We start from the raw sequence: 21,317 nt of genomic DNA, 5'->3' as shown, positions 1-21,317 counted from the left end.
TTTATCTTTTTAATTCAGAACTGCCCCTGCTCCTTCCCTAGCACGCCCCATGGCCCCACTGTATTTACATTTGACAGATTGAGCATTATGGACTGTTCACACAATCAAAATATTTCACAGCCAGACACTGAGTGGAAATAATGGAATTAATGCTGAACGTGTGAAGACAGCTGAGCTACAGATTCGTATGAGATGAGACAGTTTGGTTCATATACTTTCAATAGAGACTTTTATTTATTTTTATTTACATACAGATCTGAAAGAAGGGTTGCACTTACTGTTAAGAAGACGGAAGTCTATAAATGGGTAGGAGCCGCGGCGCTCGGAGACAACCCCTGTCTGACCTCTCACCCGTGCATCTCCTGCAAAACACAAAATCCCCAGAGACATTAGAAGGGGCAGCTGCCTTTCTCTGCTGTCTTGATCTAGATCTATTTTTTAATACAAAGTGACGACATTACACATCTCCAGTGGGAAAACTAAGGTCCAAAAATCATCTCCCATGACATCCCTGAGTAATTGGGTAAAGCAGTACAGCTGATCCTCTTATCAGAACAAAGACACAAAAAACCCTTCATTGCTGGCTGGGGTTATCACAACATTATCCTACTAAACAACTTCTTGCCCAGCAAGAAGACTCACTGCTTCACAAAAAGCGCAGACATCTGGGTTTTTTCTCAGCCAAGAACAGGTAGGACACTGAGTGCCACGGCTTCACATACAGCGGTTCCAACACTGGACTAGCCCCACAATCCAACTGGCCTCCAAAGTTGTGGAATTGGTCTCAAAATCATTAGTTGATGAAAAAAAATCCCTCCAAAAAAAGTACAAAGATGTTTTTGCTCTTGGATGAGTGGTTTGTTTGTTTGTTTGTTTTTGTTTTACTTTCTGCTCTTTGAGCACTCTGGAAAAAGCAAACCTTCTCCTCAAACACTGCAGCTGTTTTATGTAAGTGAAAACCTGATGTTCTCAGATAAGCATTACTCTGGAGTGTTAGTGTGCATATTTAAAGATCATGAAGTGCCAACACAGTACTAAGAATTAGTATTGTTGTGCAATGCACACTGACAAGCTCCTAACTTACCAAGTAATATTGATGAAACAGGCAAAACTAATTTAAGGAGAAAAATGCTCCTTAGCTTGAGTAGGAGTTACAAAACCTCTATCCAAGTAGACAGGATGTAGTAGGAAAGCAGATGTCATTTTAATGTTTCCATAATTTTAAGTATCTTGTAGTGCAATGTAATTGTTTCTTTACAGGCAATTAACAAGACCAAAATATTAGAAGTTCTTAAATAAGATGAAGTTAGGAGACTTTGAGGTTCTAAGTTAGAGGACACTAGTTCTTCACCATACTAATTCCGCTTCCACAGAAACAGAGACCACAGTGCTGAAAGCACACCCACTGCACATCCTTACACAGCTCACACTGTAGTCCTCTCAAAGTTTGCAATAAAGTATGAATTTTTAGTTAGTTTGAATTGCATTTCCTCCAGGATACAAATATAGCATCTGACTAATCTAAACAACAATAATTTAAGAATTTGGCTGCTAGTGCTAGCTTCTACTGCTTGTGTTTAAAAACAAAACACCTTGTACCATCAAAGAAGGACCTAGTTAAATGCTGTTATTTTTTTTCTATCTAATGTTCGCTTAAAATGTGCTTACAATTATGTTTAAGGAAAGAAAGCCGAGTAGAATTATTAAGTTAAATATTTGAGGTGGAGAAAAACTTCCGTGCCCTCTAGGGGTCCTTAGAGATACGAAAGACATCCTAAGAGAGCGCATGCAAATTAAGACTATTTCAAACACAGTCACTTTTGATTATAAATCTAAATCTAGATTCTCTCACCCTCACTTTCACTTTGCTTTTTTGTTCCCAGAGACAGAACACTTGTTCCCTGTTCTCATCTCCTGCTTGCCAACCACTCTGAGGAACAAGTCCAAAACAACTCAAGCTGTTCTTGACCCCACTTACCCCTCCTGACAGCAGGGGCAGAAGGTACAAACCTCTACCTGCTCTTCAGCTGTTCCACTTCAAAGGCTTATTAATGCCATGGGTCTACCTTCCTCGGCAGTTTAAGACTAGCTGCAATGTAATTGTGGCAATGAAGGTATATGAGCCCATCCCCCTGCCATCCTTGTGCTGAAGAGTAGAAGGGTGGAGCAAATAGCTGGAGAGTTTTTAAAACACCGACGCAAGATTCATCAGCACCCACAAGCCAGAGCCCATGAAGCAGCACCCAGACTTAAAAGCATTGCTCCCTGCCACAGGTAAGCCCATCAGATTGGCTCACGTGTGCAGAAAGAGTAAGAATGGCAAGCATACGGTGCACATTATATAAACTCAAAAAAATCAGGCAGGCTTGAGCCTGCTACTAATACAGGCAGCAGCAAATTAAGAACGGGTGTGAATTCAGAGCATGCCTTGACCGACGCTTTTTGTTTTTCTGCAGGCACCAATGAATTAACAGGAATCTGCAAGTAATCCCCTGCATTACACACTGATAAACATGTCATTTGTGAATGTATCAGCAGAGACAATAAAAAAAAAATGAAATATGTATCAATTCAGACTCCAAAAATCTTCAAAAACACGCAAAGCACATGATAGCAAGACTGATATTCTTTCTAGGCATGAAATAATACATCTATCAAATCAAATCAAATCAGAGGAGGTACCATAGTACTAGAGAGAAAGAAAATCATATACAGTCATCTTTCAAAAAGATTGCTTAACTCTGATCTCAGTAGTGTGACCCCAAATTTTGAGGAAGAGAACAGTAAAGGTAAGTAGACAAGTGTAACACCGAAGAAAACACGAGGTGGGCTTACCAAAAGTAGACCATGCAAGATACTTAATTACCTCAAATAAAATGGCTAACTCTTAGACAAAAGGAAAAGAAAGCAATACTCTAGTGCAATTCAACTGTATGGACCTTGTTAAACATACTAGAGAAGTGAAGAGTACAAGAACTGAAGACTAAAAATAAGAAGATAACACGGTGCACTGAGAGGAAACGTTTACTTGGGAACAGTTAACTCCATGATCTCCATGATATTTAGAAAATTCATGCTGGGAATGGTCCTAAAAGAGTTTTACTGATGATCTTGACATAGAAGAGCACTACTGATACTTGATGATAACACAATGCTGGGGGATACCAGGTATTAATAGACACAGCTATTTTAAATTAAATTCACTGCTGCTGTCACATTTTCTGTCCCAACTGCTCTGTGGCCTGGTAACCTGGATGTTCCTGGTAGCCCAGCTTCTTTCCATGGTGCTGCTGTCTCATATAGAACTACAGACTAGCCAAATGAGATGCTTATGTACACTACTGAAAGCAATTTTAGCAAAGAGAGGGAAAGCAAGGGAGCTATTGATGCAATTAGTAAGAAATGTAAATGAGTTTTACTGAACTAGCAAAGCCAGGAACTGAAGTCATGACAAATTAGTGGTGATTCCAACTGGCTATTTGTATAATTTGACATTTTTTACAGACAGCATAATTTTGGGTTGTCTCTAGCACTACAGGAATCTGTATGCAGAATAAATCTGCATCCCTGCTGACTTAGGAAAAGCCACTAAAATCTTTATATTATTTATATGATTATTAACTTTATCCTGAGGGAAGGCAAGTTTCTGATGAGTCAAAGATGTTATCAAGTAGCTCTACCTCATGAATCTACTATTTCAAAATACTTCACCAGGTGCCACCTAGTCTCTCTCTACATCATTAGAGAAAGATTAGTTAGGAAGTGGTGGTGGGCTGAAACAACCACACCTCCCTTCCTCCATTTTTCCTTGGCTCTTGTATTTGGAAAATATTTATATACTTCCCTATTACTTTTAATTACTTCTAAGTACACTCAACAGAAAGACTAAGAACAGGGATTGCACCAGATATACAACTTATCACATGAGTTTTAGTTTCCAAAAGGCAAGGGCCATCCATGGCAACACACTCACTGTTATTTTTTTTGCTTTGGCTGACTTTCATCAGTCCACCAGACTTTCACATCTCTTTGTCTCCACCTTAAAAATCAACTTAAGCTGTTGTTCTGACAATTTATGCAATTAGCAGTTTTAGATAAATAATCCTTTTTAGAGCAAAAGGAAGGAATTCTGTGGAAACAAGACAGGAAATTTTGACAGCTCATTGTGTTCCCAAATGAAACAAGCAGGGTGAAGGGAAATGGTCAGGGTACAGGATCTCCTTGACTGCTTTGGGCTGAAGATGCAAGGCTGGAACATCTGCAGCTGCAAACACCAGGGGCTGCACCCTCACTGGCGCCAAGCTGCCCCAAGAGCTTCCAGCAGGGACATCTCCCAGGGGCTGCTGTGCTCCTGAATTTTACTTTTGTCCTCGATAAAACAGACAAGAACACAAACCAAATAAACCAAAGCAACCTATATAAGGAGCCAGAGCTGTGACTGGCATGCATGACAGACCACAGGCACTAGCAAATCAGCTATAGGGCAAGAACCACGGCACTACTGCAGCCATAGCATCAAGGGCACTTCCAGATGGCTCAGAAGGGTTAAGAAAAAAATGAGGCAGCTCTTAACTGCCTTCCACATCTGGAGGAAAGAGCCATCTGCACCGAGGAAAACAACTTCTCCAAGCCTTGCCTGAAACAGCATGCGATTCAATTTCACTGAGCAAGCACAACAAATTAGGAGAGAAAATAGGGCCATAGCTGTGACAAAACAACAGAGTAGCTTCATCCAGCAGAAGTTAGGATGAACCACCAAATTATTGATTCTGTTTAGTACACAGCTCCATGTGGTAAATCGGGAATACCACAGCAAATTCACAAGAGGTTACAAGTATTTATTCCAGTCAAGTTTTCTTACAATCTTCATTCCAGTATTTCTTAAGTTGGCTGTTCAGGGCACATACTGCAGTGGCTGGTAACTTTTCATGGAAAACCATGCAGCAGTAGTAAGGCCTCTTGTGGACTCTATGGAACCCATGGCTCCCCCACTATTTCAGTTACAAAAAAGCCTGGAATTTCTGACATGAAGGAAAAGGACTTGGTGATGTTTTAAGCATCTATCTGGTGACTGCGATTAGTGGAAAGCTTTCTAAAAGGGAGAAGTGTGGCTCTGTAAAAGTAGCAAACTCAAATGAAAAATTACATTAAAAGTGAGTACCAGAATAGATGGAATTTTATTTTTATTTTAAGAGACAGAACGCTTGTTCATGGTGATTCATGCTGTTTTGGATTATTTTCATTCTGGTGCATTAGTGCTGTAAGTGTTACTGTAAATTTTTGTTTGTAGAAGGCATTCTATAAAGATTTCTCATGTGTATCAGATCTGAATAAAACCATTTCCTCTGAACAGACACAGAGAGACTGATTTAAGGGTTACAGGACCAGGATGACTTCCCTTTACAGCAGGAGAAACTGGAGCAGCCACCTCACTTCATCCATTTGTAAGCATTCAATTTTTAAGCATGTAAATATTCCAAAATCTAAGGTTTTCCATGATGTATGCTGCATGGTTCTACTATTCCCGCTAGTAGTCCTAATGAGCTCATAAGTATTGACTTCATCCAGTGTATTCTGCAGTTTTGTTCCAAAATGCTCTGCAAAGGAAGTAATTGCTGTTACTCCCTTTTTACAAAAAGAGGATAAAATGATGATGTAGAAACTGTAATTCAGTTTTGTAAATGTTTTTTACATAGAAAATCAATTAATTTCCCTTGTAGTGGTCCTACCCAGGGAATTAATTATTTTTATTTATTTATTACTAGTCAATTACTTGAAGTTCAGCTATTAAAAATTCCTTTTCCAACTGCAGATGAGATGTTTCACGCATCCTCTGTTTTCTTAGTATTTTGAAGTGAATGGTGGTCCTTCTGTTCAACAAGAATTACTAGGACTGCTTTACTGTACCTGCAGTACATCTACTACAGCTCTAAGTCTGCCCTCCTTTACTGACCAAAATCCACACTGCACTTGTATCTTAACCTCCCAAACAGTACTATCACTGTTCCTTGTGCCAATCAGTAAAATGCAAGAAAGAGAAGTCGACAATCTGCTCATGAAACTCTTTTCAATCCTGGAATTCTCCTGGAATGTCTTACCTGGATATAGAGGAAGATCCTAGGATCCACAAGCATAACTTTAATAGGGTATTGTCCATTCTGACAAATGAACAAGTTAAATGAGTATTTTACAGACACCCTAGAAATCCTCTCTTTAACCATATCATATGGCACCATTGACTCTGGTGAAAAGACTGAACTGACGCATCTTGAGGCAAAGCTCTTACAACATGCAGACTTTGGAAAAAGTTCTTCCAGACAAGTGAAAACCAAGAGGATGAGAAAACTGCCACTGAGAACCAGAAAAGAGCAGTCCTCAGAAAATCAGATACTGAAGCAGCACCCACATTTCCCTCTTCACAGATCTGTTTGCTTTTGCATGAGCAAATGCAGAGCCTGAAACACTAACATCTGACTGAAAAAATGGCCAGTTGACTGGACAGGCATTGACTCTCCATTGCATGAGCTAACAAAGGTAGGTTTCCAAAACGTCCATGTGTTATATTGCACTGGCAATTCTTTCACTTGTGTTTGAGCTTGATAATGGGCTACGAATTATTGCCTCAAGGTCAAATGTATTTCACACACTCCTAGGTCTAAATGAGTGAAGTAGGTACCTCCGCCCAGTGACTAATGCTTAAGAGATTTTCAAAGACCCATGCTTCTGACTTTGATGCAGATGGAGTTTAAGACCCTTCTTTTCCTAAATTCAGTGCCATGATTATAAGCAGAGCATGGGAAGAGAAGAATCCAAGACCTCGCCCAGGAGGATTATATTCAGAAAACTGAGACCACACCGAACCCCTTAGCTGTGAGTATGCCTTTCACTGTGATTATCCCTGTGACTATTTGGTAACAAACAGAATAGATATATACACCTTTAGTTCACACCAATGTAGACACAGCCTCAAAACACTGATGTACTGTGTACACTCATACAGTGTAATATTATCCCACAGCTCAGTTCAACAAAAAACAGCACTTGTTATGCAACAGCCACCAGAGTACTGTTCTGGATAAAACACAGTAATTTATCTCTTTGCTTGTACTGCATAGTATCTGCTTTACTTTCAGTATTTGCTAGATAAAATACTAAAGTTTATATAAAAGTTTACATACAGTGCTAAACCACAGGACAAAAAGACAAAGAGGGAGCATAAGAACAGGCAACTTGCACAGCCTGCTTAATTAGTAACTTTTCCTTTTGAAAACATGAGAGATTCAGATATAGGAAGGAGCTTGCCAGTACAAATTTTGCAAAATTCAGCCAATGGCTTTCACATGCAGATTAAAAGATAGACAAGTGTAATCTAGCAGGAAAGGATAGGGAGTTGTTGAACTAAAACCAAGAGACAGGTCTTGAAAAAAAAGAATGCAACAAGAAAGAATGGAGACCTGTACAAATACAACATTTTAAGTGCAGAAGGCAGCAGTCATCTATCACACCTGCATACTTGAAAGGCATGATTTAGACACTTTACTTTGGTAAATATTTCCCTTGCACTGTATTGTAAAGAGCAAACCATCTACTATCTAGAGGGGCTGAAGTCACTAGTATGAGAGGAAAAGGAAAGCCTGAGAACAGTTGGATATGAGGTATACTGAAAGTCTCACTGCTGCTATCCCCAGTGGAAGCACTCTGGCTGACTTCAGGCTTACCATACTGCTGCTGCCCAGCAGGCACAGTAACAGAGGTCCTGGGACATTCTGAGGCAGACAGGATCCTCTTAGTAAAGTGCATATAACCATTCCAAGTTGTAAAGCTAGGAACCAGCTGTTTGTGTCTTGAGTTTCGTATGGTGTTATCGGTGGGACATTTCTGTCTCCAGATATTGATCACTGACTTTACAGGAAAAGTGGGTATTAATATAGATAGGGCACTGAACTGTCTTGATAATCTTGTCTTCCTAAATGGTTTGAAAGCTTGTAAATCTCTCTGCATTAGATGTCAGGAGCCATGTCAGCAGAATCAGGTTCTTGCATTGTTATCATTGCTGTTACTATAGAGCCCTGCTGGCAAGTGGCAAAACTTACTGGTTTTTCTAAAAATGAAACTGGATTGTCACAAACACCTTAAAAACTAAAGGATACATCCAGCAATGTTAAGAGCTGTAATAAAAGTAATAACAGCTTCAGCATAGTCTTAGCAACAGGTAGTAGGTTGCATTACCATGGCAACTTTGAACATAATATCCTACTGTCATGCTACTCCCATACCTCTCCAAAATAAATTACAGCGTAAATATAAGAACATTATTATTTATTCAATTTGAAAGTTTTTTATTCTAGTCTTCAGCCACTCTCAGCTACTGAAAGAAATATGTATTTAATAACAAACTTCTAATACATGTACACTCCCAATTCTAAGGCTCTCATTTTATATAAAAAAAATGCACAAAAGATGTGTTTTTTTCTAAGACCAATGCCAAAAAGAGGTATAGAATTCAAATCTCTATGGACAATGGACAGTGCAATAGGTGAAGCTACTCATGCTGTCATTCCCTGAAGATAAGGATTTTTTTTCTCTCATGAACACACCAAAACCCTAAATTATCACAAATATAAATTACATTTTCTTAACTGTAATAACATTCTAGATACAGATACTCTTTCAAAGACCCTTTGGTATTTACCTATGTATTGTAACTTCAAATTGAATTCTTTCAAACATCTACATCTGATTTTATTATATGGATTTCTGATTTGAACAGTGTCAATGCTTTAAATGCTTCTACTGTGAGAACACAACTGGACTCCTTGAATCCACCTGTGAGGGTTTTGCAGTTGAAAAACATTATTTTTCTGCAGAAAGCTGAGCTAACTGTCAAGCATTTATCCATCCAAGTCTGCCTTACTGTTATGCATTCTCATTTCCCACTCACCAATAATATTTCTTAAGGGATCTCTTAAATTAACTTTTTATTGTTTGTTCCACAAATTCTTCAAGAACTTATATGTAAATATACACACATAATGGGTTGCACTGACTGAGCCACAAGGTATCATTCTCATTTTCTGCTATGGCACTGTTATGTTGGCAAGCAGAAAACAGCTGATATTACAATCCATGTAAATCTAGCATAGCCATTGCTTACAATTTGATATATTATATATACTTAATTTATGTAAAATAACAATTGGTATAATGACATAAATATTAATGAAAAAATGTTGCTCATTCCAAAGTGGAACAAATGGAACTTTTTTTAATTTTTTTTTTTTTATTTTTTTTATTTTTTTTTTATTTAATGTTCTACAATCAACATTTTTTGTTTTTGAGAAAGAGAGGGGATGCTTGGAAATAACATGCAGGATAATAATCATAAGCCCTGAGCTCATTTCCTGGTTTCTTATGGAACAAACTATTTTCTTTCCATGCCTCAGTTTTCCACTCCTGTGTTTTGTTTGTTCTGAGTAGACCGTGAGTTCTCTAATGCAGGGCCTCAGTGGTTCAACAGTGTTTTCTACCTGCAGTTCTGGTCCTGGTTTCTACATTACCACAGTTTAAACACTAATTATCTCTGCTTTTTTTACAACCATCAGTTAAGTTAGACAACACAATAGCAAATGAATGCAGAGGGGTTTATTTGTGCCATTAAATCAAAATTTGCTTTCAGCTCTTTAATGTGACACTTAAGAAAATTTCCCTCTATTTCCACAGCTTTGCCCACAAGATTTCTCCACCCTCTCTTTCCCACTAAACTACAAAAGACACATGTTTAAAACCATAACTAGTAATACAGCAATTGCCACTGATTACTTTTGGAACACCTAACATTAGCCAAAATCTCAAGTCTATCAACAGTTTTCACAGAATGGCAGCTGTGCAGTGAAGCAGGAAAAGCCCAAGACCCTCTGAATTTGCTCCCCACTGATTTTGTGCTGAAATTGCACAGCTGCCATTTGCCTCGCACAAGAAGCCCGAGTCTCTGCTGATTTAGTGTCTCACCATATCAAATGTATGGTGTTTGCACAACCCTTTAAGGTGCATCAGTACAAAGCCAACGTGGGAGATGAGTCAGATACAGTAATTTAATTTGTCTCAATCTTGGGCACTGACCACAGGATGATCCTTTCATGTCAGTCTCTGCATGTTCTTCCTCTCCTCTTTTCTGACTCTGCTCTGCATTATATATGTGTCTGGATATAGATATAGACATATGCATATATCCCTAACTCTTATGTAACCCTTCCTCCTCACCTCTGACTCAGCAGTAATTCAGCCTCCCCTCCACTCACTGCCCTCTCCTGAGGCTGGAATACTGTGCAGTGGTCTAACAACCAGCCCAGCACCACTGGCCACTTATTCTTCCCCATGGGGCTACCCCAAGGGTCTTCATGGCTGGAGAGAGCAATGGCAGGGAGCAGGAGGAGGAGGAAGCACTGAGCACTGGCTCGGCAGCACAGGGAGGGTGCTTGGAAGCACAGGCAGCACTGGCTTGCCTGTTACATCTTGCAGGAGAAACTTTACTCACGACCTGAAGCTTTGCTCTGATTAAAAGCTTTATCTACATGGGAGACCGCAGAAACACATGTCTTGAGGTTAATACTTTGAATTCTTTTTGTACATTATATATTACAATAAATTCTTCTCTATCTTTTGAATTCAAAAGAAGTATCTACAGTCAATAACTGTAAACCTTATTTCTTATTTTTAAATTTGGTCTGGTATCTTTATGGAACATATAAATATCTCCGTAACTGAGTGAATTATTGATCAATAAAACAAGAGAAGTTTGACCAAATTAAGCACTGTTTTTTACCATAAGGTAACCTTAGCACTATTTATTCAAGGTATTTCCTGAGCTAGTCCTAGGCTAATCTATATCTTATCATGCAATACTTCTTAATCACAAAGTATTTTTTAAATAAAAAGATAGTATATGTATGTAACATAATTATTTGGAATGGAACCTGTTACATTTTGATGCTAGACACAAGAACAAAGCTGCATCAAATGGAAGCTGATCTCAACTCATCTATTGTTTGAAAAATACTTTTCTCTTCCTGTTTTTCACACTGTATTTTTCAGATAATTCATTCAGTCTAAAAAAAACCCAAATCAAATAAAAAAAAACCCCACCAAAACCCACCACACCCAAATCATCAAATGCAGAATCCTAATCTGGCTGTAATTTAAATCTATGCTACCTCTTAAACAGATCACTGATCTGGATCATTCTTGCTTGGTACTATGCATTTGAATTTTAAAACTTCAGAAAAGTGTAGCAAAATAGAAAGCTCTGGATCAATCTCTCGCTTTTCTCAAACATTAGCACAGTCTCTGTGCCCTGTCCACTGTTATGGTTCAGTTGCTTTAAATATGTATAGTCTAAAGTACAATTAAATAGCGGTTTACCTTACTTCCTCATGGCTCATTCTTAAGAGAGGTAAGCACAAGCTGGCTCAAAGGAAAATAATTATCTACATATTTCTGTAATTACAAAACACCTGATAAACCCATCTAATTAGGTGCTTCCCATGGGCAAAGTCTGATTATTTCCCCAGAACCTGGTTTTGTGTTTCCTGGGGTGGCTGAGCCCTGACCATGACACAAAGCAGAGGCAGAAGCAAGGGGCACCTGGGCCTCTTCCCCAAACGATGTGCTGGCAACCAGAGCTTCACTGAGCCCAGCAAATGTCCAAGCTGCTGCCAGGCTGCCTCTACCCAACCTCTTTAGACAAATATGGGGCTCCACTCCAGCTCTTTATGCCAGAAACTGCAAAACATTATCATCTGAAAGGAAGAGCAACTAGCAAGCTACACAGAGAGGGTTGAGCATGGCTTACCATAACCAGACCCCCTCTCAAGGACCTTTTACATCACCATCTTCTTCCCTCAACCCGTAATTAGGTACACTGAGTGTTGATTTCAGTTTGACAAACAACAGTGTCCCATAAAGGCCCTGCACTGAACATTGCCCTTTGTGAGGAAAAGCCAAGCATAGCTGAAGAGAGGGAAATCCTGTCTTGCCCTGGAAATAAATAGGTTCTGCTGGGCCCCTTGCTGAGGAAGACAGAAAGAGCAGGGGTGAGAAAGCGTTTTCCTCCCTCCTACTCTGCACCTACTTCCACAAGAAGTCAGGAAAAACCTGGTTTTCAGACTCACTGCTCAACATTCACATCAATACATATTTGATTAGTAATCTTCCAAAACCACAATGAATGGGCAAAACCATGAATTAACATTGTAAAAACTGTACAAATGATTCATCTGCTAAGTGGCCCAACCCAGAAGTCTCCATTTATGAACAACTACAGTGGAGCTACACCTAGAGACTATCTGCAATTCAGGCCCATTGTGGCATAAACCCTGTCAAAGTTTTATTTACTGTGTCAGCATCAAGAACCACGAGACATATACAGGCAACCCTCTGTGAAGGGAGCCAGAGAGGAAGCTTTTTGGGATGTTGGCAGTCCAGAGCAGGCTGGCATCACACCCTTTCTGGAAGCCAAGACACACAGTACTATCTTCCTATTTAATGTCTTCCAATTACTTCATCCTTTAAGAAGAATAATTAGTAAATATATTTAATCTTTTAACTGTAACATTAACTTTATATTTGAAGTTTACACTAAGCCCCACGCATTTCACCCCTGTTTTTAGTTAATATAGAAAAACAACAAAACCAAAACATTATCAAAAATATTATCATTTCAGATGTTTTTACATAAGAAATGCCTGGTCCTCTGAAGGAGAGCATACTCTGCAATACTGCCTTTCTCCACAACCAGAACTGAAAACAGAAGCTGAGGCTTTTGTCTCCTGTGTTTTAATATACTCTCAGGGAATTGAAATAGTTGCTCAAGTCTTTCAGAAAGAAGAGAAAACAGCCATCTAAAACTTTTAAGTCAACAAATGAAGATAGCTTTTTGGGTGGAGGCAAAGAGCATTGGAGATGTTTTTATAAATCCCAAAGGAACAATAAACAATGCAAACAGTAATTTAACTTTGTTTTGTCTCAAAATTTACCTTTTAACCACAGCTTAGCAACCCAAAAGTTCTTAGATATTAAACAGATCCTTTTCTGAGCAATCCTCAGGCTCCTCCCCAAACAGTGTTTTAAAGGCAAAAAAGAAAGCCAGCACTTCAGTATTTGCTCTTCATTACCCCCTATAAATTCCAATAGAGAATAGCTCTGGCAGAGACCTTTTGGCATGTGCATGTGAAGACACATAAGAAGTATTTCTCGACTCATACTCTTGTGCAATTCATACCAAGCAAAGTATTTTTTTTTGGTCTTGTTTGTTTGTTTTGCATTTGGGGGGGGGGTTGTTGTTGTTGTTGTTCTGGGAATTGAAAGAAATAACAGAAAAACCAGCAAGGTTACTGTCTTTTTCTTCATAATAGATCAGCTCGAATAAACATTGAGTGTAACTAATATTCAGAAAAAGGTTTTGTTTTTTCCTAGAATCTACCTTAACAGTATATTCAGAAGCTAAGGATTAGCAAAGAAAAATCAAGAGCTATATGAAAATAATCTTAACTAGTTAGAGTCTACTTCCAAATGGTATTTAATATAAAGGTTCTGCAAATTAGGTTTTAAATTAGTACAGAAAAGCAGTTTAGAAACTTTGCTAGAAAACTTCCAAGAACCTTCCTTACTCAAATATTTGGCTGACTGACTGAACCGGTGAAACACTTACCTAAACACTTGGAAATTTTGAAAAAGTTAAATTTTAATTTGGTTCTATACTGATGAGAAAGTCCATGAAGATTTGTAAGAATCAGCTCATGATTATCACATTACTGAAGAATGTAATAAAATTCTGTCTATAGCTGTAGTACTGACTAATGTTTTGGAGCAGGCTCTAATACCAGATGTATGTTACTGGGAGAAACACTACTCTGTAAGTTCCCACACAAGTGTAGCAAGGTGAAGTACACTGTATTCACACACAGCTATTCAAACACAGATCCTGTATCAACTGTATGATGAAAAACATTAATTAAACTTCTATCAGCTGACAGAAGTGTGCCTGATGTCTTAACAAAGGACGTATATTCCAGTTTACCTTAAAGCAAGCCTCCTGTTCCATTCCTCCCCAATACCAAACAGCTGAGTAATTCTCTCCAGAATGCAACACGATCCATTGCAGCAGGAAAGGATTGGTATAGCAAAAAATACATCAATTCTGCCAGCACCATCTTATTTGTTTAGTACACTGCAGCTGTGAGCTCATACTTCAGATTAGTTGTTTCAGTATGAGATGTTCCTATTCTCTCAGTCTTTATGAGATAAAGCTCTGAAAATGCTTGTTGGGTTTTTTCCCCCTAGATATAGGAAGAACAGTTTTTCTTAGATCTCAAATACCAAGTACTGGGTGTCCTTAGCCCCTGTGTTGGCTCCTGCAGTTGCTCTGAGATCTGCTGGCCCATCTCCAGGTGTCCCACCAGCCCTGGACACTGAGAGATCTCATGCACAGAGACCAGTGGAGGCAGTGGCTACACATACTTATTCCCACAAAGGAGCTGAACAGCCTGCCCTGCTTTTCCATCTAAAAAGATTAATCTGATTTTTCTGAACTGACTTTCTATTTGTATAATAAAAGGGGAAAATAATTTCCACTCTCGGCAAATGAGAAAAGGGTTTTGGTGGTAACCGAGCCACTTTCCCAATCCTTGATCACCTCTGTGGCCAATCTCATTAACTGATATCCTCACTGGGGATCCCACAAAAGTAAGTGTTGGTCTGGTGAGGTGCTGGGAGTAACAAGAAGAAAAGAATAGGTTGTCCTGAGCCTTCCACAGAAGGAACAGTTGATGCAGCACACCCTCAGGCTCCTGGGGCAGAGACAGCAGTCACTGTTCCCAAATCTTTCATTTTCAGAAACTGAACGACTGCATCTGCATTCAGATACTGCAAAGTCTGCAGATACTGCAGGAACTACTGTGGTTAGTAAAAAATCAAAGTTGCTGGCACTGGTGAAAGGTGAGAACAAGCTCAGGAAAACAGGATCCCACCACTAAAGGATATGCTATTCTGTTTGTATATTACTGAAGAGTCTTGAAATTTCAGATCAGAAACTGAGCTGGAAGTTATAACTTGAAAAAATCACATGTGTTTAAGACCTTGATCCAACAGCCTCAGAACTCCATCTCCTAAAAACAAGCAGTGACGCCCAGCACTCCTACAACACTCATGACAGGCTGTGAGGGAATTCAGCAGAGACCAACAAACTTTTCAAATACTAGACCCAACAATTCATTTACAATTCTTTTTTCCCATAGTCAGGTAAATACCTGAAGTGTAAGAAGAAAGAAGTGAAGACAGAAAGTGCAATAAACTGAAGTTAATACACACTTTCTAAAATGAAATATATGTAACTGTTAGTAAGAAGCAAGCCTTGTATCCATCTTCAACATGCTAACACATACAAAGGAAAAATACTACATTATACACTAATATCCAGAGAGATTAGTGCAGAATAGAGAATCTGACCTGGGTTTTAGCAAATCACTAAATTGCTTTCAGCAATATCATGTCTAGCAGATATAAAAGGACGACATCAGATTTTCTTTCTCTATAAAATGAGCTTCTCAAAGAAGACCACGCGTAGCTAAACCAGAGTAGTACATAGGTTGTTATTTGAGTTTATTTTACAACTACAAGCTACTGGAAAAAGCAGCACTATTGCCAACAACCTTTGTAACATTACTTAAAATCCTCAGAAAATGTGTATAATCATAAAAAAACCCCAGTAGTTATAGAGTATAAATGTTTTCACTACATTTATGAGAGGGTGGAGGGAGCCAGGGGAGATCAAAGCCAGATATTCTACATTTTTCCTCAGTGTTTTGTCCAAGTGTCTTTCCTTAATTTATTTTCTCTGAGAATTTATGTGCTAAGTCTTACCATATTTGCAGCTGAAATCAAGTAAATTTTAGCTCACATGAAATCCTGTGTCATTCTAATCAATACTGGAGCAAGCAGTGCTATGAGAATTTTTCTGTAGATATTAACATTACATACAGTAAAAATAAACATACTGGAAAAACCATCCTACACCACAGGGCATCTTCAAATACCTTCAGATGATTTCACATCCTAATCCTTGAAGGACAATCTATTCCCTGAACAAAACAGTCTTACATGTTTGATAGATTCTGAGAAGAAATTCTTTAACAATCTTAATTCTCTAATCTTATCAACAGCAATAAATAGGGCAGGTGTGAAATATATTTATTTTATTGAAAGCTATTCTGCACATCCAAGAAAACTTCATCCCCACCCATTCATATAATATACCACTTCAAAGGGTTTTATTATTTTACACTGTACAATAAACTATCAATAAGACCTTATCTTTTTCTGTCACATCAGTATGAATGAATTTGAGGTGGGTTTCCCTTCTCAATATAATTTTTTTTCAAAACACCAGGCACTTAACACTTCAGATTTATCATAATTAGCTTCACACCCAAAGACTGCCAACGCTATGTGCTTGCTATTGTTTTTAAGAGTAAATGTGGGTTTATATAAACATTCCTACATCATCTGCCTGGCAAGCTATCGGCCCCATCTGTGAGCAGTCCTTCAGTGTGGAAGTTCCTGCCTAATCACTTCAGACAGATGTTGTCCTCCTATAGCTGTAGACACTGTGGAGGCTCCTGCCATGTTAATTAATTAAACAGCTTAAAGACATTCCTTTTTACAAACTGAACGGCCTAAAAACACAGTAGAAATGCAAGCTCTCGTCTTACCTCTTACCTTACTTTTAAATTTTTTTCCAAAACGGAATTTTCTCTATATTCCCTGTTAGATGCTCAGTGGAAATTCAACCTAGCTTGGTGACAGGTATGTCTAACTTCCCCTTACCCAAGCAGTCCTTTTCAGATGGCTTTGGGCAACTACTCTGAGAGACCAGCATAATTTTATACTTTTCAGAGAATAATTTCACTAAAGTAGCCTATTAATATACGGCAATGATCCATGATTTCTCTAAAGGTTATACTGACAAACAACAAGTGGCAAAGTTGGCCATGAATTAAATGAGACTGGTACAGGATTTGAATAGCCAAGTGCCTGAACAATCAATCCTCAAACCAGAAAAAAAGCAAAGTACAAAGAAAGAAGTAGAAATACATATTTACACACATGTAAAATACAAAAATAAAAATGTACTTAAACACATTTCAAAGATTTTTAAGATGCGGTGTCTCCCATTGTGAGAGTGAACTGATAAAGTAGTCAAAGTGATTTCTGTGTGAATTATTTTATCGAGGGAAACAAAGGTTTAAACACTGCAAGTATTCAGGAAATATGACCCTTTCCTAAAACTTTATTTACCAGTAAGATACTAAGATGAAAGCGTTTGACAAAAATATTCAAATGGGTAAGATAAATTGTCCTTTCATTCTCTTGTTTACACTTTCGTTCTGGCTGGGAAAACAGATGTTTGGGGATTAACTGGAAGAAAATGTGTATGCCCTGCCACTGTTATGTCTTCAAGAAGTACCAAAGAATTTTTATGTGACTCGTGGTAAAGGTCACAAAATATGCAGTTAGTATTGTTTACCTATTCTTTAACTAGTATTTTTAGGAGTGGCTTTCATTTGCAGAGCCTTCTGCAAGTGGTCAGATTGAACCTGACTCATACAAAATACAGGTAGAATACCAGACTTTTCCACTCAGTGCAAGCAAGGTATGGAGGTAAAGTAGGCTCAGCTCATTCTTACACAGCTGTTAAAGTCCATCTCACACATAGGAAACTAATGCTGGAAACTGAAACTGACTTCTCAGAATCCATTATGTCCAAGGTCTGTCACATCAAACGCTGCTCATCCTTCACCCTATTATTAAGTAGAACATTTTGTTTACATGAAGGTGTTTTGGTCTCCAGGAGACTCCTGCACTTCAGAACAAAGGTGGAGAACAGGATGGCACCTCAGGTTTTCAGTACCTGAAATCTCTGCAACAAGCAGGTAAGTGCTGTGCCCAGACGATTGCAACAGACAAACAAAGGAAAAGAGTCAAAAGTGACTTGTTTTAAAGTAAATTAATGTTGTAATTGAAAAAGTTTCCATATTTATACTAAGATCACTACATTATTCTACAACCTGTGTTTCCAAGACACAAACATCACAACATACAGATTAAGGTGCAGAGCTGGACATGACTTTTGGGATTTTCCTAATGCAGTCTGATGGAGAGACAGCTTCTGAGTCAGGGCTCCAGTTCTCCAACAGGCCATGTCCTAGTGCCACTTTATTTTTCCACTTGGTCCCAATAAAGGGTGAATCTAAGTGCAACTAAATCTAAGTTTTAAGTGCAACTGCAGCCTTCCATCTATCAGGTCAATGCACACTGCCCTGCAGTAATGTTTCACCAGCTGTAAGGCAGAGGCAGGAGACAAGAAGCATTAACTAAAACCTACTCATAACTAAGGGAAATGCTGCTACAGAGAACTGAAAAATGGGATGAAAATGACAGAAGAGCCAGGAGCACACAGCATTATGTCCTTGAAGTAAAGGAGCATTCATATAGAATCTATTCCATCTTCACCACCTATAAATAATGACTTCTTACAAGACTTTTGAACCTCAAATTACTAGATTTCATTAAACCCTCAGACATCAGTATAAATACCACTGTAAAAAAAGGATGCCTTTCCTATATGGAAGGTATTAGTCCAGAGGAGGTCCCACTGATAAGTAGAAAAGAAGTCACTTTGAAAAAGAACTTGGACATTTGTTGAGGCAAGACAGCAGTCAGTATATAGAGCATGGATACTAAATGGCTGCAATGTACTCAGTAGGTTACCAAACAACTGCACAAAATGAAATGGCAATGCACATGCACATCCAAAATATGTAGCAGGCACACAGATGCTGCTGTACAGATGGCTGCTCTAAAAGATGTAAATGCAAACAAAACACCCCACTGCCTAGAACATGATGTTCTTGAGCATGTGATGGCTAGTGTGACATCTTTAAAAATATCTCATTTGTTAGGTACGAAAGATGATATGTAATTACTTCTTCACAGTTCTGCAGTAGGTCCAACATCCTTCCTCCTTTGTGTGAAAAATCTATTACAGTCAACTCTGAGCCTCCATAATTGGTCTCCATTAGTAATGATTTACATGATATTACAGCTGTCATTGAATGTCAAGGTAATTTTCCCGTTTTCTTTCTTTGAATCCTTTTATAAATTTTAGTTTAAAAGAGTACCTACTGTAAACATGTTCTAACAGAGAAGACTGCTAAAGAAAAACAAATTCTAAAGGACATGAGACTGTGATTTTGAAATAACTTGTCATTACAAAATTGACATTATTCATTTCTAGCTATGAAGACTGTATTTCATTTGCACCCAAGGAAACATCATGAGGAGTGAAGAATTCAATTTTCTGATCTGACAATGGCATAGGACAGGGTGGAACAATCTGTCATTCCACTTGGAAACTTGATAACGTGATGTTTTCAATTCATACAGCTTCAGTGGTTGCTAAGAAATCCAAAATTAATCTTCATAAAAGTAATTTCTTAGGATTACATGCCAAAACTGGGCTTAGGATCTGCAGGCCTGAATCCTTCCAGAAAGAGGACAAGCCTTGAGTTGCCTCTCTTTCCAGCTGTAAGCCTGGAGGAGAAGCTGATGTTGGAAATGAGGCTGTCTCCCACACTAGCCATGTGTTGGATGGAGGGGTGTGGCACACTGGTGCATGACATGGCAAGCTGCCAGAGCAGCAGAGAATTGAAACGTCCTGGCTGTGAGACACTGGACCCAAAAGAGATGCAGTATAAGCATCCTCTCTTCAAAGGAGCTGTTCTAGACTGAGACTGACCTGAACTTGGTGGGTACAGGAACACAGACTACAAGTACAGCTTCTCCGTGGGTGCGACTCATGCAGCTCCTCATGGTGGTGTTGACAACAGACTTGTTAAGAGTGTCTTCTCAAAACCTACAGACCCAAGCTATGTCCTGCATTTCCACATTTGACAAATGTAGTCAAAGTCACTCTGTAGTCACTGATCTCTAACTAGGAAGGTTAAGATTCAGAAAGAAATACATATGACAGTTTTATAACACCATTTAGGCACGGAAAATGAAACGTAGGAAGAATGTATTGACTGACACAATTGGACTGCTGCCTTTAAAATTGTTCCTAACAGAAATTAGACCTTGGTTGATTGGGGTTTTTTTATTATTTTTTATTTCTTTTTAGTATGGGTGGCTCTTTTATTCACACTTACTAAAGATTATTCAGGAACTACTTAGGAAAGTATAAGTGAACTTAAAAAGGAGTAAGATCCACTGGAAATCTGCCCTGGGTAGATTTGGGTTCATTTTGAATAATCCGTCTTTCTCCCAAACGAAAGTCCCATTGATTATCACTATAGAGAAAATCTGCTTTCCTTTAAAAAGTAATTAAGAGTAAGTTGGTTTGTGTTTGCTTCTATTTAGCCAAGTCTTCATGTCATAAAACACCATTACCATTTACACTACTGGGTGAACTTCTCAGGGAGATTAATAGGGAGTTCTGAAGGCTCTGCTGTCCCAGCGGATGATGCTGTTATTCCTGATGATCCCACGGAAAATCAGGACAGAGCAACTCAGGGAAAGCTAAATGGGAACAGCTGCAGCCACAAATGACCACGCTGTGACTGAACAGAGCAATTCACTCCTAACAGCTCCATGCTGTCCATAACAACCTATCAAGGGGAGCACATCCTATTTGGAAAAAATATTTATCTGTCAAGTAGTAATTTTTCAAATAAAACTAAAGAAGCAGTTCTCGGAAGCTCCAGACTACATCAAACATTGTTTGTCCTTAACAACCCAAAGTAATAAAAAACATGGCAGCATTATTCTGCACTGGGGAGGGACACCAAAAGACAAGCAGAAGGCTGTTTTAAGATGTAATTCATTACTGACTAAAAAACCAAATCACCCTCCCAGCCCACATAATACATAATATAAGCCTCCAACATGACAAGAGAAGTTTCCTTAATGCTTTAGCACATGGAAGGAGAATGCCATTTATGCAGAACCAGGAAACTGTTCAAAATCGTGGTCAACAGTTACACATACTAAGTATTAGAAGAGATATCAAAATCATGCTTGAATTGCCAAGAAGTACTTCATGAGATATAAATGGCAGACAGATAACTCAGGTGAGTTTTGTTCTTCCTTCTGTTCTTTTACTTTTTCCTATTCTTAATTTTTACCATCATAGCAAACAGCTAAACAGCAAATGTTCATATCCCCTGAGCTTTACTAAAATTTTCTTTGACCAAAATATTAAAAAAATG

At 38.5% G+C, this 21,317-nt stretch overlaps 1 protein-coding gene across 3 annotated transcripts in view; it reads right to left on the bottom strand.

Annotated features, from left to right (window-relative positions):
- Nucleotides 1-21,317, bottom strand: part of PDE7B (phosphodiesterase 7B) — a 169,496-nt gene that overhangs the window by 38,549 nt on the left and 109,630 nt on the right. For all 3 annotated transcript variants that reach the window (XM_015621417.2, XM_015621416.2, XM_015621418.3), the window contains one exon: nucleotides 279-362. In XM_015621417.2, coding sequence (XP_015476903.1) covers nucleotides 279-362 — 84 coding nt within the window. The remainder of the gene's footprint in view (nucleotides 1-278; nucleotides 363-21,317) is intronic.

This window comes from Parus major, chromosome 3, assembly GCF_001522545.3.
Source record: "Parus major isolate Abel chromosome 3, Parus_major1.1, whole genome shotgun sequence".
Lineage (NCBI taxonomy): Eukaryota > Metazoa > Chordata > Aves > Passeriformes > Paridae > Parus > Parus major.
The sequence above is the reverse complement of the archived record's forward strand: the minus strand, read 5'-3'. Positions and strand labels throughout refer to the sequence as shown.